At 46.1% G+C, this 14,097-nt stretch overlaps 1 protein-coding gene across 2 annotated transcripts in view; it reads right to left on the bottom strand.

The window, feature by feature from the left end:
- Positions 1 to 14,097, bottom strand: part of ASXL2 (ASXL transcriptional regulator 2) — a 115,149-nt gene that overhangs the window by 28,883 nt on the left and 72,169 nt on the right. For both annotated transcript variants that reach the window (XM_066995231.1, XM_048053406.2), the window contains 2 exons: positions 7,165 to 7,280; positions 877 to 1,003 (listed from right to left, as the gene is read on the bottom strand). In XM_066995231.1, the coding sequence (XP_066851332.1) occupies positions 877 to 1,003; positions 7,165 to 7,280 (243 nt within the window). The remainder of the gene's footprint in view (positions 1 to 876; positions 1,004 to 7,164; positions 7,281 to 14,097) is intronic.

Below are 14,097 nucleotides of genomic sequence, written 5' to 3'. Positions count from 1 at the left end.
GGGCCCGGGGCCTCTGGGCCCGGCCCTGGGCACCGCCGAGCAGAGCCCGGCTCCGGCCTCTCCGCACCTCCCCGCGGGTCCTGACGGCCATGGGGGAGCTCCCCCGGAGCCTCCTCTGCTCCAGGCCGAGCAGCCCCAGCTCTCGCAGCCTCTCCTCACAGCACGGGGGCTCCGGGCCCTTCGGCATTTTGGTCTTAGTGTTAATCAGTCAATACAAACACAGAAGCATTTGCTGCATCTAGGAGAAAACAACTTAAGTCGTGTTTACAGAACCAGGAGCTCATCCTGGAAAGCAGTTATGCTGAGAAGAGTTTGGAAGCAACTGCCTAGAAATAACTGCAAAGAATTTATGGTAACTAGTGAAAATCTTCTGCTGGTAAGGAAGCAAATAAGTTGTTGAATGAGCAAGAGAAAAGCAGCGATCTCTTTAATTTCTAATGCAGCATAAATACAGGAAGGCGCTTGAGGATCTTTCAGATAAGAACGCACATCTTTGGAACAAGACACGAAAGCCGCACTACAAAATGAAAAGACAGTTTGAAGAGAAATAAATACAAAAAGAAATGCCATCTAATTTGCTTAGCCACGAGAAGGACCTGACTACAGTGTAGAGACAACTATGAGGGAAGACATTTGTCATGGAAAAAAACTTTTTAACTAGACAATGGCACAGTCAGACCTATTCAAGATCTGTTCTTAACAGAATGCATCCCTAGTAAAACCAAAGCCAGGAAACAAGAAGCTGGAATATTTCAGAAACAGAAAGAATACCATATGGAAAGGGGACTTTCTCCTCTCCTCCCCTAAGAACAAGAAAAAGCAAGATACAGAGAAAATGACCGTAAAAGAAAACACAGGAATGTCACTGCCACGTACCAGATTTTGTAGGTGTGGAGTCACTGGCTGCCTTGACAGCCTTCAGGAGGACATGCTGATTAGACGACACGGGCATGCCTGCTCTGCATTGCTGCTGCTGTTGCTTCTGCTGCTGCTGTTTCAAGGCCTGGGGAAGAGGACAGAAGAACGTGAGCAAAGAGATATTAAAAATATTCTTAGAAATTATTAATATACAGTATAAACATCTTGTTTTACAGCAACCAATAGCTGGATTCTAACTGTAAGTCCATCAAAAGCTTAAAATGGCTTCTGAAATACGTTCAGTTTGCAGGGGACACTGATACTGTCTATTTAAATACAGTTCTACAAGTAGAGACATTTCCTACCTTTGCATTTAAAGCAAAAAGCTAATGGTTGCAGAACTTAAGTTGTGTGTTTCGTGAAAAAATGATCTCTAGAGAAGGCAAAGAGAAAGAATTCCAAATCTGGAGTTGGTTCAAGAAGTAATTATATAAATAACTTCAAAGTAAAAGTTCCACAATGTAATTCATTTCCATCTCCTGGAGAAGCAAGTAGCAACTTACTAAAAACATTCAGCAGAGACGATACCTAATAAGAAAGACTTTTTTAATTAGGAAAGTAATAAAGAATAGAACACTGAAATCCTTTGTTTCAGAGAAGACTGTTAAGGCAACTATAATTCTGCCTAAAAAACACAAATGACTAAGACAAGGAAGTAAGGAGGCAATTTGGTTAAACTGCAGCTTTTACCCAAACCAAACTGCCTGTTTTCCAAAAATGAACTCAAAACCCAAATAAATTTGACAGAATAAATTACAACAGATTAAGTATACACCTGAATTTCACAATAGGAAGTAACAGAAAGTAATATGCTGTTATATATACAAAGGAGTGGGACTGTTAACTAGAGATCCACTATCTCAAATAACAATAGTGAAATACAGTTTGAACTAGGAGCCAGAATAAAAATACGCAGGAGTCTGCAGAACCTGCCACATGAGGAAAACAAGACAGACCTTCAGACACAGCTTGAGGAAGACTAACAACAGGATACAAGTAACGAAGTGACATGTTAGATTTCTGTTTTCCCATCTATTAAATAGCTCCTATTTATCTGCTTGTCCTGTGGACAAAAAATATTCAGTCAAACTGAAGAGAAAAAAAATGAAAATCACTAAGGAAATATCCTCTGCTATCACAATTAATCTCCTCTTATTGAGGTCAAAAGGTTTCAAAAAAAAAAAAAAAAACAAGAAAAAAGAGAGAGAGCCGGTATTTGAGAGACCTGGTATTCATACAAGTAACACAAAAATCTATAAACAAGTTCAAGGAAGCTTTTACAAAGTCTTTTCTGATTTGAAGACGAATTCTTTTCTTGTTTGAAGACAAACTGCAGGCAACGGTGACTGTCAGGAAAACATTAGACTACGAAGACCACTAGTATGCTTAGGTGTTTGTGTGAATCCCATACTTCTATTACACAAATCACTTCAAATGTTTAAGATTTCACATGTTCAGTTCACCTCCTCTTCTGTATGCCATTTGACTGCTGCATTTTTCTTAGCTTAGGTAAAACAATTCTGCTTCTGTTCATTGTCACCCCACAGCTCTCCCCTGTGCAGTGTCTCAGGTGCCCACGCCAGTGGTGGCTGAGGCACGTGTGGGAAGGGAAGGAAACAATTATTCATCAGACGTCTCTTCTTAAATTCCGTGTCAACTTCACACTTAGGTTCTGCTAGCATCATCTCCGTTTCTTTATAAATCTTTATATATTGAGTCCTGTCCTCATCACAGAATAATTCAGGGCTTGTTGTGACAAGCCTGGCTCCATCAATACCCTCCTCAGAAGCACCTGGAGGGGACAGAGGGACCCTGCTGTCCGGTTTTCCCCTCAGCCTCCCCTTCTCCAGGCTGAAGGAGCCCCGTTCCCACAGCCCCCCTCACAGGGCAAGCGCTCCAGCACTATCCCGTGGCCTCCCCGAAACTCACTCCGGTTCATCAATGTCGGCTTCTGTTGGCCCCAAAACAGGACGCAGTATTTTAGGAGAGGTCGAATAACGAGTGATAATAATGATAATGATAATAATCAGCAGATAGATATAATCACCCCCCTCCACCTCCTGTTTGTAATACCCCAAAAAGCTGCCAGGGCATGCTGCAAGCTTCATTTACAGCTTGTGTCTACCAAGACCGTGAGCTCTTTTTCGGCAGAGCTGCTCTTGGTGCTATTGCAGGGAGTTAGTCTGCCCCTTACTAGTCTGAGTCCTCACTAAATTTCATGAAGTTCCTTCCAGCCCATTCCTCCAGCTTGTCCAGGCCCTACTGAACAGCAGCCATGCCCCTGAGTGCATCACCAGTGTCATCTGCATCCCGTCTCCTGCAGGACACTGAGAAAAGGTATTTAACAGGAAAGGTGCCAGGATAAAAACACGATGAGCTCCACCTGCAACCAGCCTCCAAGCTGAGTATAAACATACACCACCACCCTCTGAGCCTGGAGATCCCGTGTTTTTTAAACCAAGTAGTAGCCTTGCCATTTAGGCTGTAACATCTGAGCTTGGACGTATGGATGGTGTGGGACAGCCCACGAGAAGCCTTGATACAGGCGAGATACACAAAATCCACAGCTCTCCCCAGCCCCGACCCGCACCACACGAATGCTCCCCCTGTGCCCATGCGCAGGGGTTCGTTATTGTTCTGTTTGCCTTTAAGTTGCCCTTTCCTTCCGCCGTGGTCCCCATGGAGGCAGGTGTCCTGGGCACACGGGGGGGTCTGCACGAAGGGCAGCTCTGAGGCAAACCCCGCTGCGAAGGGTGGAAACCACTGCTTTATTCTGCAGGGTTGAAAAAGCAAAATGCTAAACGGTGCTGTTCAGTATCAGCAGCATCTCCTTTAATTGCCACTGAAGCGAAGACCTTACAGCACCAGCACGTTCCTCCCCGTCAGCTCCACTACGGATGCCAGCAGGGCTGGCAGCAGGGACCGGGAGCTGGGCCAGTGCTCCCAGCTCTTGCTCTGGACCTGCTTACGGCCCCCGACAGCAATGGTAAAAATGTACAGGGACACACCTAACGGGGAGAAGTCTGTGCTGTGCTGCTCCCTTCGTCACACAGAAGGCAACAAGGACTGTTCACCGACCCAAGAGCTTTTGTAGGGTACAGCTGACCCCGGTCCCTGACCTTACTCCTTCCATGTGTGCGTGGCAACAACAGATTAAAAAACGGATAAAGACAAAGGCCAGCAGTATAAACCTTATCAGAACAGAGGTTATGGCTCCTAGTCTCCAAAACCCCGATGATATCTGAACTCTGATGTCTTTTGGACGGCTGCTCAAGCTAGGTAAGGAGAGGAGACGGTCAGTGGATTGGAGAGAAACAGAGGAAAGAATCAGGAGGTTCCTGCATTTTCCAGCAAAGAGTGAGAAATCACCTGTCTGGATCCAGATCACTAATTTCAGAATCTCAGTGTCTTTTTTTCTGTATCACCAAACTACCACTGTAACCAAGGAGGCTTCTCCCCACGGCTGTTTCATCATTTTAGCAGGATGAGCACGGACATGCCTCTGTCACTTTAGACTCAGATTTTGCAAACCTCTAACTCAGGATTCTTCAAAAGCACTGGAAGGAACATGTGGCTTGTGCTGAACACAACCATCTGCTTGCTTACTGTACTGCGTGGTGTTGGCACACCACTGTACGCCATACTATTTGGATGTATTTTACAGTTTTAACCCTGATCTGTTCAGGAACTAATTCCTATTTCTTCTTTCTTGAAGGACCTGATACTTACTGCCAGTATAGCAGCAGCATGGTGCTCAAGGGTTAAACGTCCTCACTTGCAAATCTGCTCTCTCTTCCCTCCAGTGATAATTACTTAGTGCTTAAGACAGGAGCGCTGAATCCAGCCAGCTGTCTTCTCCAGTGCACACTAGCAAATAGTCCGGGTGTAATTAAAAATATGAAAGCTTTCCTTAAGATACTGAGTGAAACAAGAATTATGTTTTTCCTACAACTTTACTCATGACATTTGTCTCCTTCCTGCTATCAACATTTGCTCATTCTATCTATTTTTATGACTTTTCCTGCCCACGGGAGCAATCCCGTTTAGGAAGAGGTGGAGGGTGTGGTATTTGGTCAAAATGGCAGAATTCCACTGGAACCAAAATCAAGCAATGGATCGGGCATGTGATGATCTTCATTTGACCCAAAGCCAGAGCAAACTTTAGGCAGGTAAGTTAGAATGTCTGAATGGTTTCAGCATTCTTCAGCAACACCTCTGTGCCCAGAAGATAAGTTACCCGTGTGCCCAGAAGATAAGTTACCACGATGCTACAACTTGATGCTGTACTCTGGGACGAAAGAATTCAGGGAGAAGAGCTGCCGTGATGGTAGATGATAACCATCAGAAACTGCTTTTGGACCTATCGACAGCTGCAGAACTGTGAAGCGCCATCAGGTATGCTATGCTATGCAGACACGATTTGTTTCCCCATTTCTCTTTCTGGGTTTCTGACCTTTTTTCCCCAAACCAATGAGATTCTGAACAGCGAAACTGAGAACACTGTCTGAAGTTTGGAACTCACTGGTTCTGACATATTTTACTACATACAGAGGCAGAGCTGGAATGAGGATGTTCAGGACGTACACATCTCAGGATATGAAAGCTGGGGAGTGGAGGAAGAAGAGAGCAGAGGCAGAGAGGAGGAAATGTAAAGGTGAGGAAGGCTGGTGGTAACAGGGGCAGAAGGAATTCAGACACGGAAAGTGGAAAACTATTAGGCATGTAATGACAGGCTGGGAGGAGAGGAGAAAAGTAGACGGAGTGTAGGTTTGGAAATAGGGACCCACAGAACAGGGAAAATGAAGAGAAACTGCCGAACACAACAGTGGAAAAAGGACTGTTTATAACAAACCCTAAATGTGTTTGATCACTCTCTTAAAAGAGAAAAGACTGTGGATGTTGGAGACAAATGATTGCCAGCCAGGCTTACAGAGGGATGAGGAAGGGATGGCAAAGAGTATAGTTAATATCACGCTGAATTAGTGAGAAGCAACATTCTGAGGATTCAAATGAAAGTGGAAACCTGACTCTTCAGAAGAAAATCTGCCTGAAGTGACAACACAATCTCACGTCTTTAATTCACCGAACAGCAGCAAGCAATGCCATAGTAACACTGCTGCTTCTGTTGAGAAACAGCAAAGTGGGAAATGAAAGACAGAAGATTCCCTAAAGCAGGCATCTCATTTTGACATCAATCCAACTCTTGCTGGAAACAAAGCTCCAGTTTATTCAGTTTCCTTATCTTCTCATGTAATATTCTCCTCAACAATATGCCCTAATTAGATCCTTCGCTCTCACTGCAAATCCTTTTCCAAACACCGTAGGCATCTCTGATAGCTGAATACCACTCTGAGTGTTGTTTCCCAGCTGGCAAATTCAAGAAAGCAGGCTGGGCTGGTAAAGGTAAATCCTATCCAGAACACATCATGATTTCATCAGTCTGTGACAAGCTTCCGTAATCCCTCGACTAGCACCTCCTCTGCAACTTGATTCATAACTCCTTACAGATTTTACTCGACTAAGGAGTAAATCTAACCCTGTTAAAGCATTTCCTTTCTAAGGATCATGGAAAACTAAACAATGCAGCTGGGGAAACACCTGCAAATAAGGAACTCAGGGGACTAATTCATCTTGCATTTTTCATTAAAAGAAACAGATCATTTGAGGTACAAACACTTACCCATTCCATCCTGAGTGCCTGCAATAAACACTACCTACAGAACAGTCATTCCCCGAGCATGGAAAATAACCAGTCCTCCTCCTTCTCTCCTAATGCCCAGTAGAAGTCAGTGTGCAGTCCTTCCCCTTCATCCCTCAATAAATACACACATTGCCCACAGAATTCCTTGGAAGGGAAAGTACGCCCCTAATTAGGGGATGAAGTCAGAGGACTTAATTCTTTTCTCAAAAAGACGTTCCATTTTCTAAAACAGACTGTCGAAAGCTAAGGACACTCAACAAAAGGTTGGGTGAAAATAAACAATGTCTTCTATCCATTATCTAAAATAACAATGACAAAATTTCCAGCTGCTTTTTCAGGGAAAAGGCAAAGCACTAAATAGCACGGTATTTTCAATCTCCTTTAGGAGAGGGGGATGTTTTAACAAAGCCCTGTTTACTACCAGACAGCCAGGAAATCCTGACTTACTTCCTTGCAGAGTGCGGTTCCACTTGGCAAGATGATTTACCAGAGAAATAAAATTATTGCCACAATCCCTAGACTAGGTTCCAGACTGTGCTGCTTACCTGTTTGAGTGCCTTCTTGCTGTGCTTCTGGGACGAGGAGATGACTTTGCCTGTTTGGATGGAAGGTGACGGGCAGCCGGCCTGGGGAGAGGATGTCTGTGACAGTCTAGATGACACTGCAAGAAAAAAGTACGAATGAGCACACCGGACAAGCCAACCTTTATAGGTTTGCCTGCAGCACATTAGCCAGTCCTCACCATTTCAGATCATCTCATGAGGCTCATGAAAATTGCACCTCCAGCAAGTGTTACTTGTGTAACAGAAGAATCATTTCTGTTTCCTAGTCCTGTATCAGCGAGGCAGCTGTTTTCCTCGGAAAGCCAACAGCAATTCCTGTGACTGGCTTCAGATCTTTCATCTCCTGTCCATTTCTTTTTCATGATTTTAATCATGCAAATAGCTGCTATCAAACAACACCGCAGCCTGAAAAAGTTTCAGCTTCACACAGGTTTAGCTACCCGAAGTCTAAATAAAAATACAGACACAGATAATGGTTATCTTCATCTGGAACGACCCGTGGTCAGGTACCTGCCTGCCTGGTGGCACTTCTGATCAGATTAACTGTGCACCCCATGTAAGAGTGGGAAGATAAATGACACGGAAACAAAGGGGAAAGTGACTATCACTCACTCCTTAAGAAAGAACTACGGGAATATACTGGTTATACCAGTACATGAACATATAGGCTCACCGAATGAGCCTGGATAGAGTGTAAAGAAATCTAGTCCTAGCCATGTGGAATCCTAAAGCAAGGCTGCTAGGTTCCCATGATTTGGACTTCCATATCATCCCCTTACAAGCAAGAAACCAGGGATAGGAACCAGATCACAGCTGGTTATGTGGCTATGTTATACCTCTTTGGTACAGGATACTGAAAATGCTCTGCTCTGGCGGCAGTGCTGATGGATATGTGGCCAGCCGGGGAAACCATTTGGTGTCAGGAGGAAATCCTTCCCTCCCAGGGCGGCGAGGCCCTGAGCAGGCTGCCCCGAGGAGCTGTGGGTGCCCCATCCCTGGCAGTGCCCAAGGCCAGGCTGGATGGGGCTGGGGGCAGCCTGGGCTGGGGGCAGGGGTCGTGCCCATGGCAGGGGTGGCACCGAGGGGGCTCTGAGGGCCCTGCCAGCCCAAACCACTGTGGGATTCTGTGATCAGACTCAGAATCATGGTTTCCCACCTCCTGTCTTGGCAAACCCGTACCGTCGTGGCCAGCAGCCAGGTTAACCTCCCACATGTGCGTACGGAACAGGGCAGGCAACCAGGGCACTAGGGCCAGTGAACGCTTTCGCTGCTGAGGCTGAGAGAGTGCAACAAAAAAGACCAAAAATACAGAACGACATGAGTCGGAACGCCTCACATCGCACGACGGCCATAACAAAGCAGACACCACACGTGTCAGCAGGAATACCAGTGAGATACGGCTGCACCTGCAATGAACTCCAAAGCCGTGAGACTGATGGGGTACGGGAGCAGCGGGTTAAAAAAGCAGCATAGGTTAGCAAATTTGGGGTCTGTGTATGTATCTACACATAAATTAGTGCAGATGATAATGCCAGCTGTAAGATCAAGGAGAAAAAATAAGTGCAAAAGAATGTCTGATCCCAGAGACGAGCGTGACCCCAATCACAAAGGATAATCAATAGCTTCACGTTAACTGTTTGAACTACTGCTTCCTGAAGCAATTAGCTGCAGCCTGCACGAGGCTAAGCTAGGATCCTTTCCTCGCAGAAAGGAGGTAAGAGGTAATAGCAGCAGCTCTTCATTAACGAAAGGCGCGCTGTGGTTCTGTTCAGTATCCACAGGAAAGGGAAGCTGCTGAATAGGGCACTGACGGCAAGCACCAGAGAGCAATTTCAATAAAAGGCACAAAATTAGTAACAGCAAATCATACAAAGTAAAATTCGCATGTGTGGCACAGGAATGAAGTGTAAACAGCAAGTTGCCTAGAAGGCATATACGCTGGAGATGGGGCTGCATCAGACTCTGAAATGCCATTAAAAACAACTCCTAGGCTATCGCGCATAGTAAGAAACCAGTAATTTAAGTCACTGGTAAGATCGCCATATCCAGGTGGATAGGTGCATATAATACAGGTGACACAGCCGTACAGCAAGCATAAGTACCACTTAAATAGGGAAAAGAAAAAAAAAAGCTGTCATAGCAAGCCCTGCAAAGCAAAGGTTATATTTGTACTTTAAAACAGCAGAAAGAAAGTTCCAGAGACATGCTGCCTCTACTGCCTTTGTGAACTCGCATTTGTCTCTCAGTCTGGTTGAAATCAGAGTTCGGGAAGAAAAAAAAAAGGTGCTGGAAAGACCGCAGCCTGGTAACACCTGGAGAGAGTTCATGAGAACATAAACTCGCAGGAATTCTTTTAATGCATCAATAAGGAGTAATGGCAAAAAAGCAAGTTTGTTGCTGAGAGTCACTCAGACTTCCAGAGATGTTCAACACGCCCCCTGAAAAAGGTTTCTAAAAATTATTTGGCACTTGTTTAAAAAACACAGAATTGGCCTTACTCTGACACTGGATAGAAGGAAAGAACAGAATCCAACGTTAATCAGGCAAGGACTTAACAAATATTCTGCAAGGTCGCATTTTAGTGCTTAGGGATAGACTGGAAGTAAGTACACTTCTGGAGGAAAACAAACAAGCTCCACGTAGAACCTGTAGTAATCCAAATTAACCGCATCAGCTCAGGAGAGATGGCTGACAGGTACTTGAAAATGGCCAGCAAGACGATGCAACGAGTAAGGATGGAGAGATGCAGTATCTACAGTTCTTACAGCCTATTTATGCTGGCTGTCTCACTTGCACGCCGTAGCGCTGATCACGTAACATCAAAAAAATGATTATAGAGTTTGACAGGATTCAGGAAAGTAAAGAAAATGGTTAAGGACATGAAAAAACCTAGGGACACTGCGAGATTTGCTGTTAGTCTACAGGAAGGGCCGGGACTGGAACATGCAGAACCAAGTGATGCAGCTTCACGCCCATGGGCAGCTCCCAGCTCCCAGTTCCCAGCTCCCAGCTCCCAGTTCCTGGCTCCCAGTTCCCAGTTCCCAGCTCCCAGTTCCTGACTCCCAGCTCCCAGTTCCCAGCTCCCAGCTCCCAAATCCCAGCTCCCAGCTCCCAGTTCCTGGCTCCCAGCTCCCAATTCCCAGCTCCCAGCTCCCAAATCCCAGCTCCCAGCTCCCAGTTCCTGGCTCCCAGCTCCCAGTTCCAGCTCCCAGCTCCCAGCCCACCAGCGCTGCAAACGCCCCGCGGCCAGACCAACGCCGTGCCCCGTCCCTCTGACACGGACCCCAGTTTGTCGCTGTTACACACGAAGAAAACACAAGCGCAGCTCAACATTTGCACCCCGTGCACAGAAGCAGACTGGCTGCTGCTGGCTCTGAGACGTTTGAATAGCAGAACAGAAACCACATCCTCTTTGAAGCCTATCACTGCAGAAACTTGAGGCTCTGCATGGAGCAGACGCATTAAGCCAAGCGGGCTACGTCCCTCCAGTCTCGTGCTCCGTTCATGTTTTAATTTTCGTGCTGCCTTGTAACCATGAAACCAACCTTCCGAAGCCAGCAGTGGTGGCGCAGGCTACAATCCCCGCCTGGGAGGACTCACCCCCGGAGCTGACCCAAAAAGTCGCGCCATAAGATTCTGCGCATCCTCTGAACGCGTACGAGCCCCCGGTGCTCCAACGGGCGCGGAGCTTCGACCGGCAGCTGCGACCACGGCAGATTCCGGAGAACAAACAGGAGAACTCGACAAAGCCGAGCGAGTCACAGCTGCTTGAGCTCAGCTGCGGGCCCCAAAGCGAAGGGGGGGTGGACGAGGGGATAAACCAGGCAGAATACACCCCTGGGTCCTCGGGCCCGAAAGCGCTCAGAAAGTTTACAGCCTTTTAAGAACTGAGCATGCAGCCAAGTGGAGGTGTAACGCAAGGACGTGCACGTACAGAGAAATGCTCTGACTCCCCCAAGGACGAGGCTTGACAAGCTGAGCTTGTTTCCTTTAGATTTAAAAAGGGCTTAAGTAAAGTACGCTCTCTCCTCACTTCAAGCTTTCTTAATTGGAAAAATATGCGGAGCTGAGACTACACCTCTTGATGCCCTTAAATCCTAAGAGCACTTCGGGGGGGAAGCCGCAGAACTAATTGCAGAGCGTAAAGCAGCACCTGGGAAAGCAATGAACCTTGCAAGACACCCATTTAAAAAACTGGGTGAGTTGCTTTGCACAGCTTTTCCTTCATCAGCTGAAGATTAGGGAAGACTGTGGGACAGTACCTGGCAGAAAAGGGTTTCAGTAGATTTCGTGCATTAGAAACAGTGAACAGAACCTTCTTGTCCCAAAGAGGCGTAACGGAAGGGATGGGGATGTCACCTGGATAACAGGAGACAAGGACAGAAATACGGCTGAAGGGCAGTGCCAAAAAACCCTCAAGTGTCTGAGAGTGCTGGCCTGGAGAAGCAGTTAAACCTAAGCACGCACAGCCAGGACAGCTCCAAAACTAATAACTCCGCACGCTCAGCCCCAAGTCTTTAGCCAGCTGGTTCATTCGCAAGGGTTTATTACTTCCCGCTGTTGGTTTGGCTGGGAGAGGAGTGTGCCAGGTGAAATTTTAACAGCTCTCTTAGATTAAAGTAGATGAGACAAAGTGGAACATGTGTCAGCCAAAGCTCATGAAACCCAATTTCAGGTAAACTAAGAATGGACCCAGTAGTCCTGTGTCCCAGCTGCAAGAAAAAATCCTGCAGAAGGTATATCTGCAGTCCATTACAGTTGCAAAACGTGGGACAGAGGCTCCTTTACGCTTCAGTCTTCTTAACGTAGTTGACACAAAAGCATTTCTTCTGAGAAACTAAATTACAATAGAAATTTAATTGTGTTAAAGGTCAAACTAAATTAGAATTTTCACTCTGGAAAAATCTGATGACATTTTACAAGGTATTAGGTTCCTTTAAGGTTTGCAAACCCTCAAATAGTCATAAATCTATTCTCTTACGTATGCTTACAAACAAACTGTGCTAACAGCAACGGGGAGATATAGTAAGATTTATTTAACAGTAACTTATTGAAAGAGAAAACGAATGATTAATCCTCTTAGAAAAACTGCAGTAAAATACCACAAATTTCAGGATGTAAACGAAGGCCGGTTCCCTCCTGACATAAATAGGACAGGTACGGTTTCATCAGGATGCTGCCTCGTCTCTTTGCTCTGTAGAGCCCCGTTCGGTCACCGCTAAGGCCCTCTGCTCGAGCCCCCGTGCCGAAGGAAGGCACCGGTTCACCACGGCTCGGATGAAGCAACCGGAGGACGACCGGACTGCTCCCCCGCGGGACACCGCGCCGCCCCATCTGCGTCTCCAGCGGTCACAAGGACAATGGTGGGGAGCGACACGATCCTTCCGACCCTCCGGGACTTCGACCGCCCTGCGCACGCTCTGCTGTCCCTGCCCAAAGCTGCTCCTTGCCCAGTACCTGCCCCCAGGCCACCCTGATACGGAGCACCAAGCAGCAGGACTCGTAACTCGCACCTGGTGCTAGGCATTACCATGTAAGACCAAAAAATATGGAAAGGTGGAGATGCTTGAATTATTTTTACCTTTTTTTTCTTTTCCTTTTTCTTGGACATCTTGTCTTAGTCAGGTTATTTACTTTCTGGGGTGTGAATTTAGACAGATATTTGCCTGTTTGAAATAACAGGATCACAGAACCACAGAATGGCTTGGGTTGGAAATCCTACCGGCTCCTGGCATACATCTGCTCACTAGCTTAAAGGAACACTTAACAATACTGCAGCTAATGTTTGTCTTTCACAAACAGCACCAGGTAAGCAACGAGAAAACACATGGATGCGGCTGATCCCCCTTTGTGAGAGCAAGATTAACTGCCTGACCGTAATGTCCCGTTAAGCTCAGTATTTCTGGTACACAGAGCTATACGGACCTTAGCTCGTTCAGCCAGTAATTTGCTTTTTGATTGATTGCCTTACCCTCCCCTGTCGCTGCACAAAGCGTGGCCGGCTGCAGAACTGGGCTGTTGAGAGCACAGCGGCTTAAGCCAATGCAGGAAAACACCTGGAGGAGCACTGGGATGGAGAGCAGGGAACAGAAAAGTAGAGGGAGAGCTTGCAGCGTCACAGTGGGGATGATGACAGAAGTCACACTTTTTTGGCAGGCACCCGGGTAATTCCAAAATCAGGATCAAGACGAAGATTTTCTTAAACTGATGTTGCAGAAATGAGTGGCTGCTTTGCTCAGGCCTGCCTCAGAAGAGAGCAGTGGGAACTGCTGAAGAAAGCAAGCATAAAGAATGACCTTGTATTATACAACGGTTTTATTTCAGTGACTCCAGGAGAAAATTACTCTTGGAGCAGTCAGCTCAAGGTCAGCCTCGGGTGTTCACTTTACCAAATATTGGCACATGGATACCTTAAGTGCAAACCATTTAACAGCACAAAGGGAAGCAAAACTACTAAAAATGCACTAGGAATAAAGGAAAAAACTGTAGTTGCTGGAAGAGTTTGAGAGATAAAATACTCTCAAATCAGAACAAAAAAAGATATAACAGATTGCTAAACTTTGATCCTGACCAAGAGTCTTTTACATGAGCTAGGAAGACAACCAAAACAAATCCACCCAAGTATTATTATTGTAAAATGAGTACAAGGACCCTGTATCCTGATACTGCAACAGGTTCGGTGATGAAGGCAGGGGTGCAGCCTTCTGACCCGTGCTCATCACTGGTAACTGGAACTGCGGGGTTTTACTGGATGTCTCATCCTCCAGCTTTTAGAGACCAGAGCTAACTATCGTTTCAAATATACTATGCAATAAAAGAAACTCTCATCTTTGGTAAATGGAATCAAACTATTTCGGAGCAATGAAACCGTTCTGCTAAATTTAAAGGTTAGATAAAAACTCTGCCAGGGGCAGA

The sequence above is a fragment of the Anser cygnoides genome, chromosome 3 (assembly GCF_040182565.1).
Source record: "Anser cygnoides isolate HZ-2024a breed goose chromosome 3, Taihu_goose_T2T_genome, whole genome shotgun sequence".
NCBI lineage: Eukaryota > Metazoa > Chordata > Aves > Anseriformes > Anatidae > Anser > Anser cygnoides.
The sequence above is the reverse complement of the archived record's forward strand: the minus strand, read 5'-3'. Positions and strand labels throughout refer to the sequence as shown.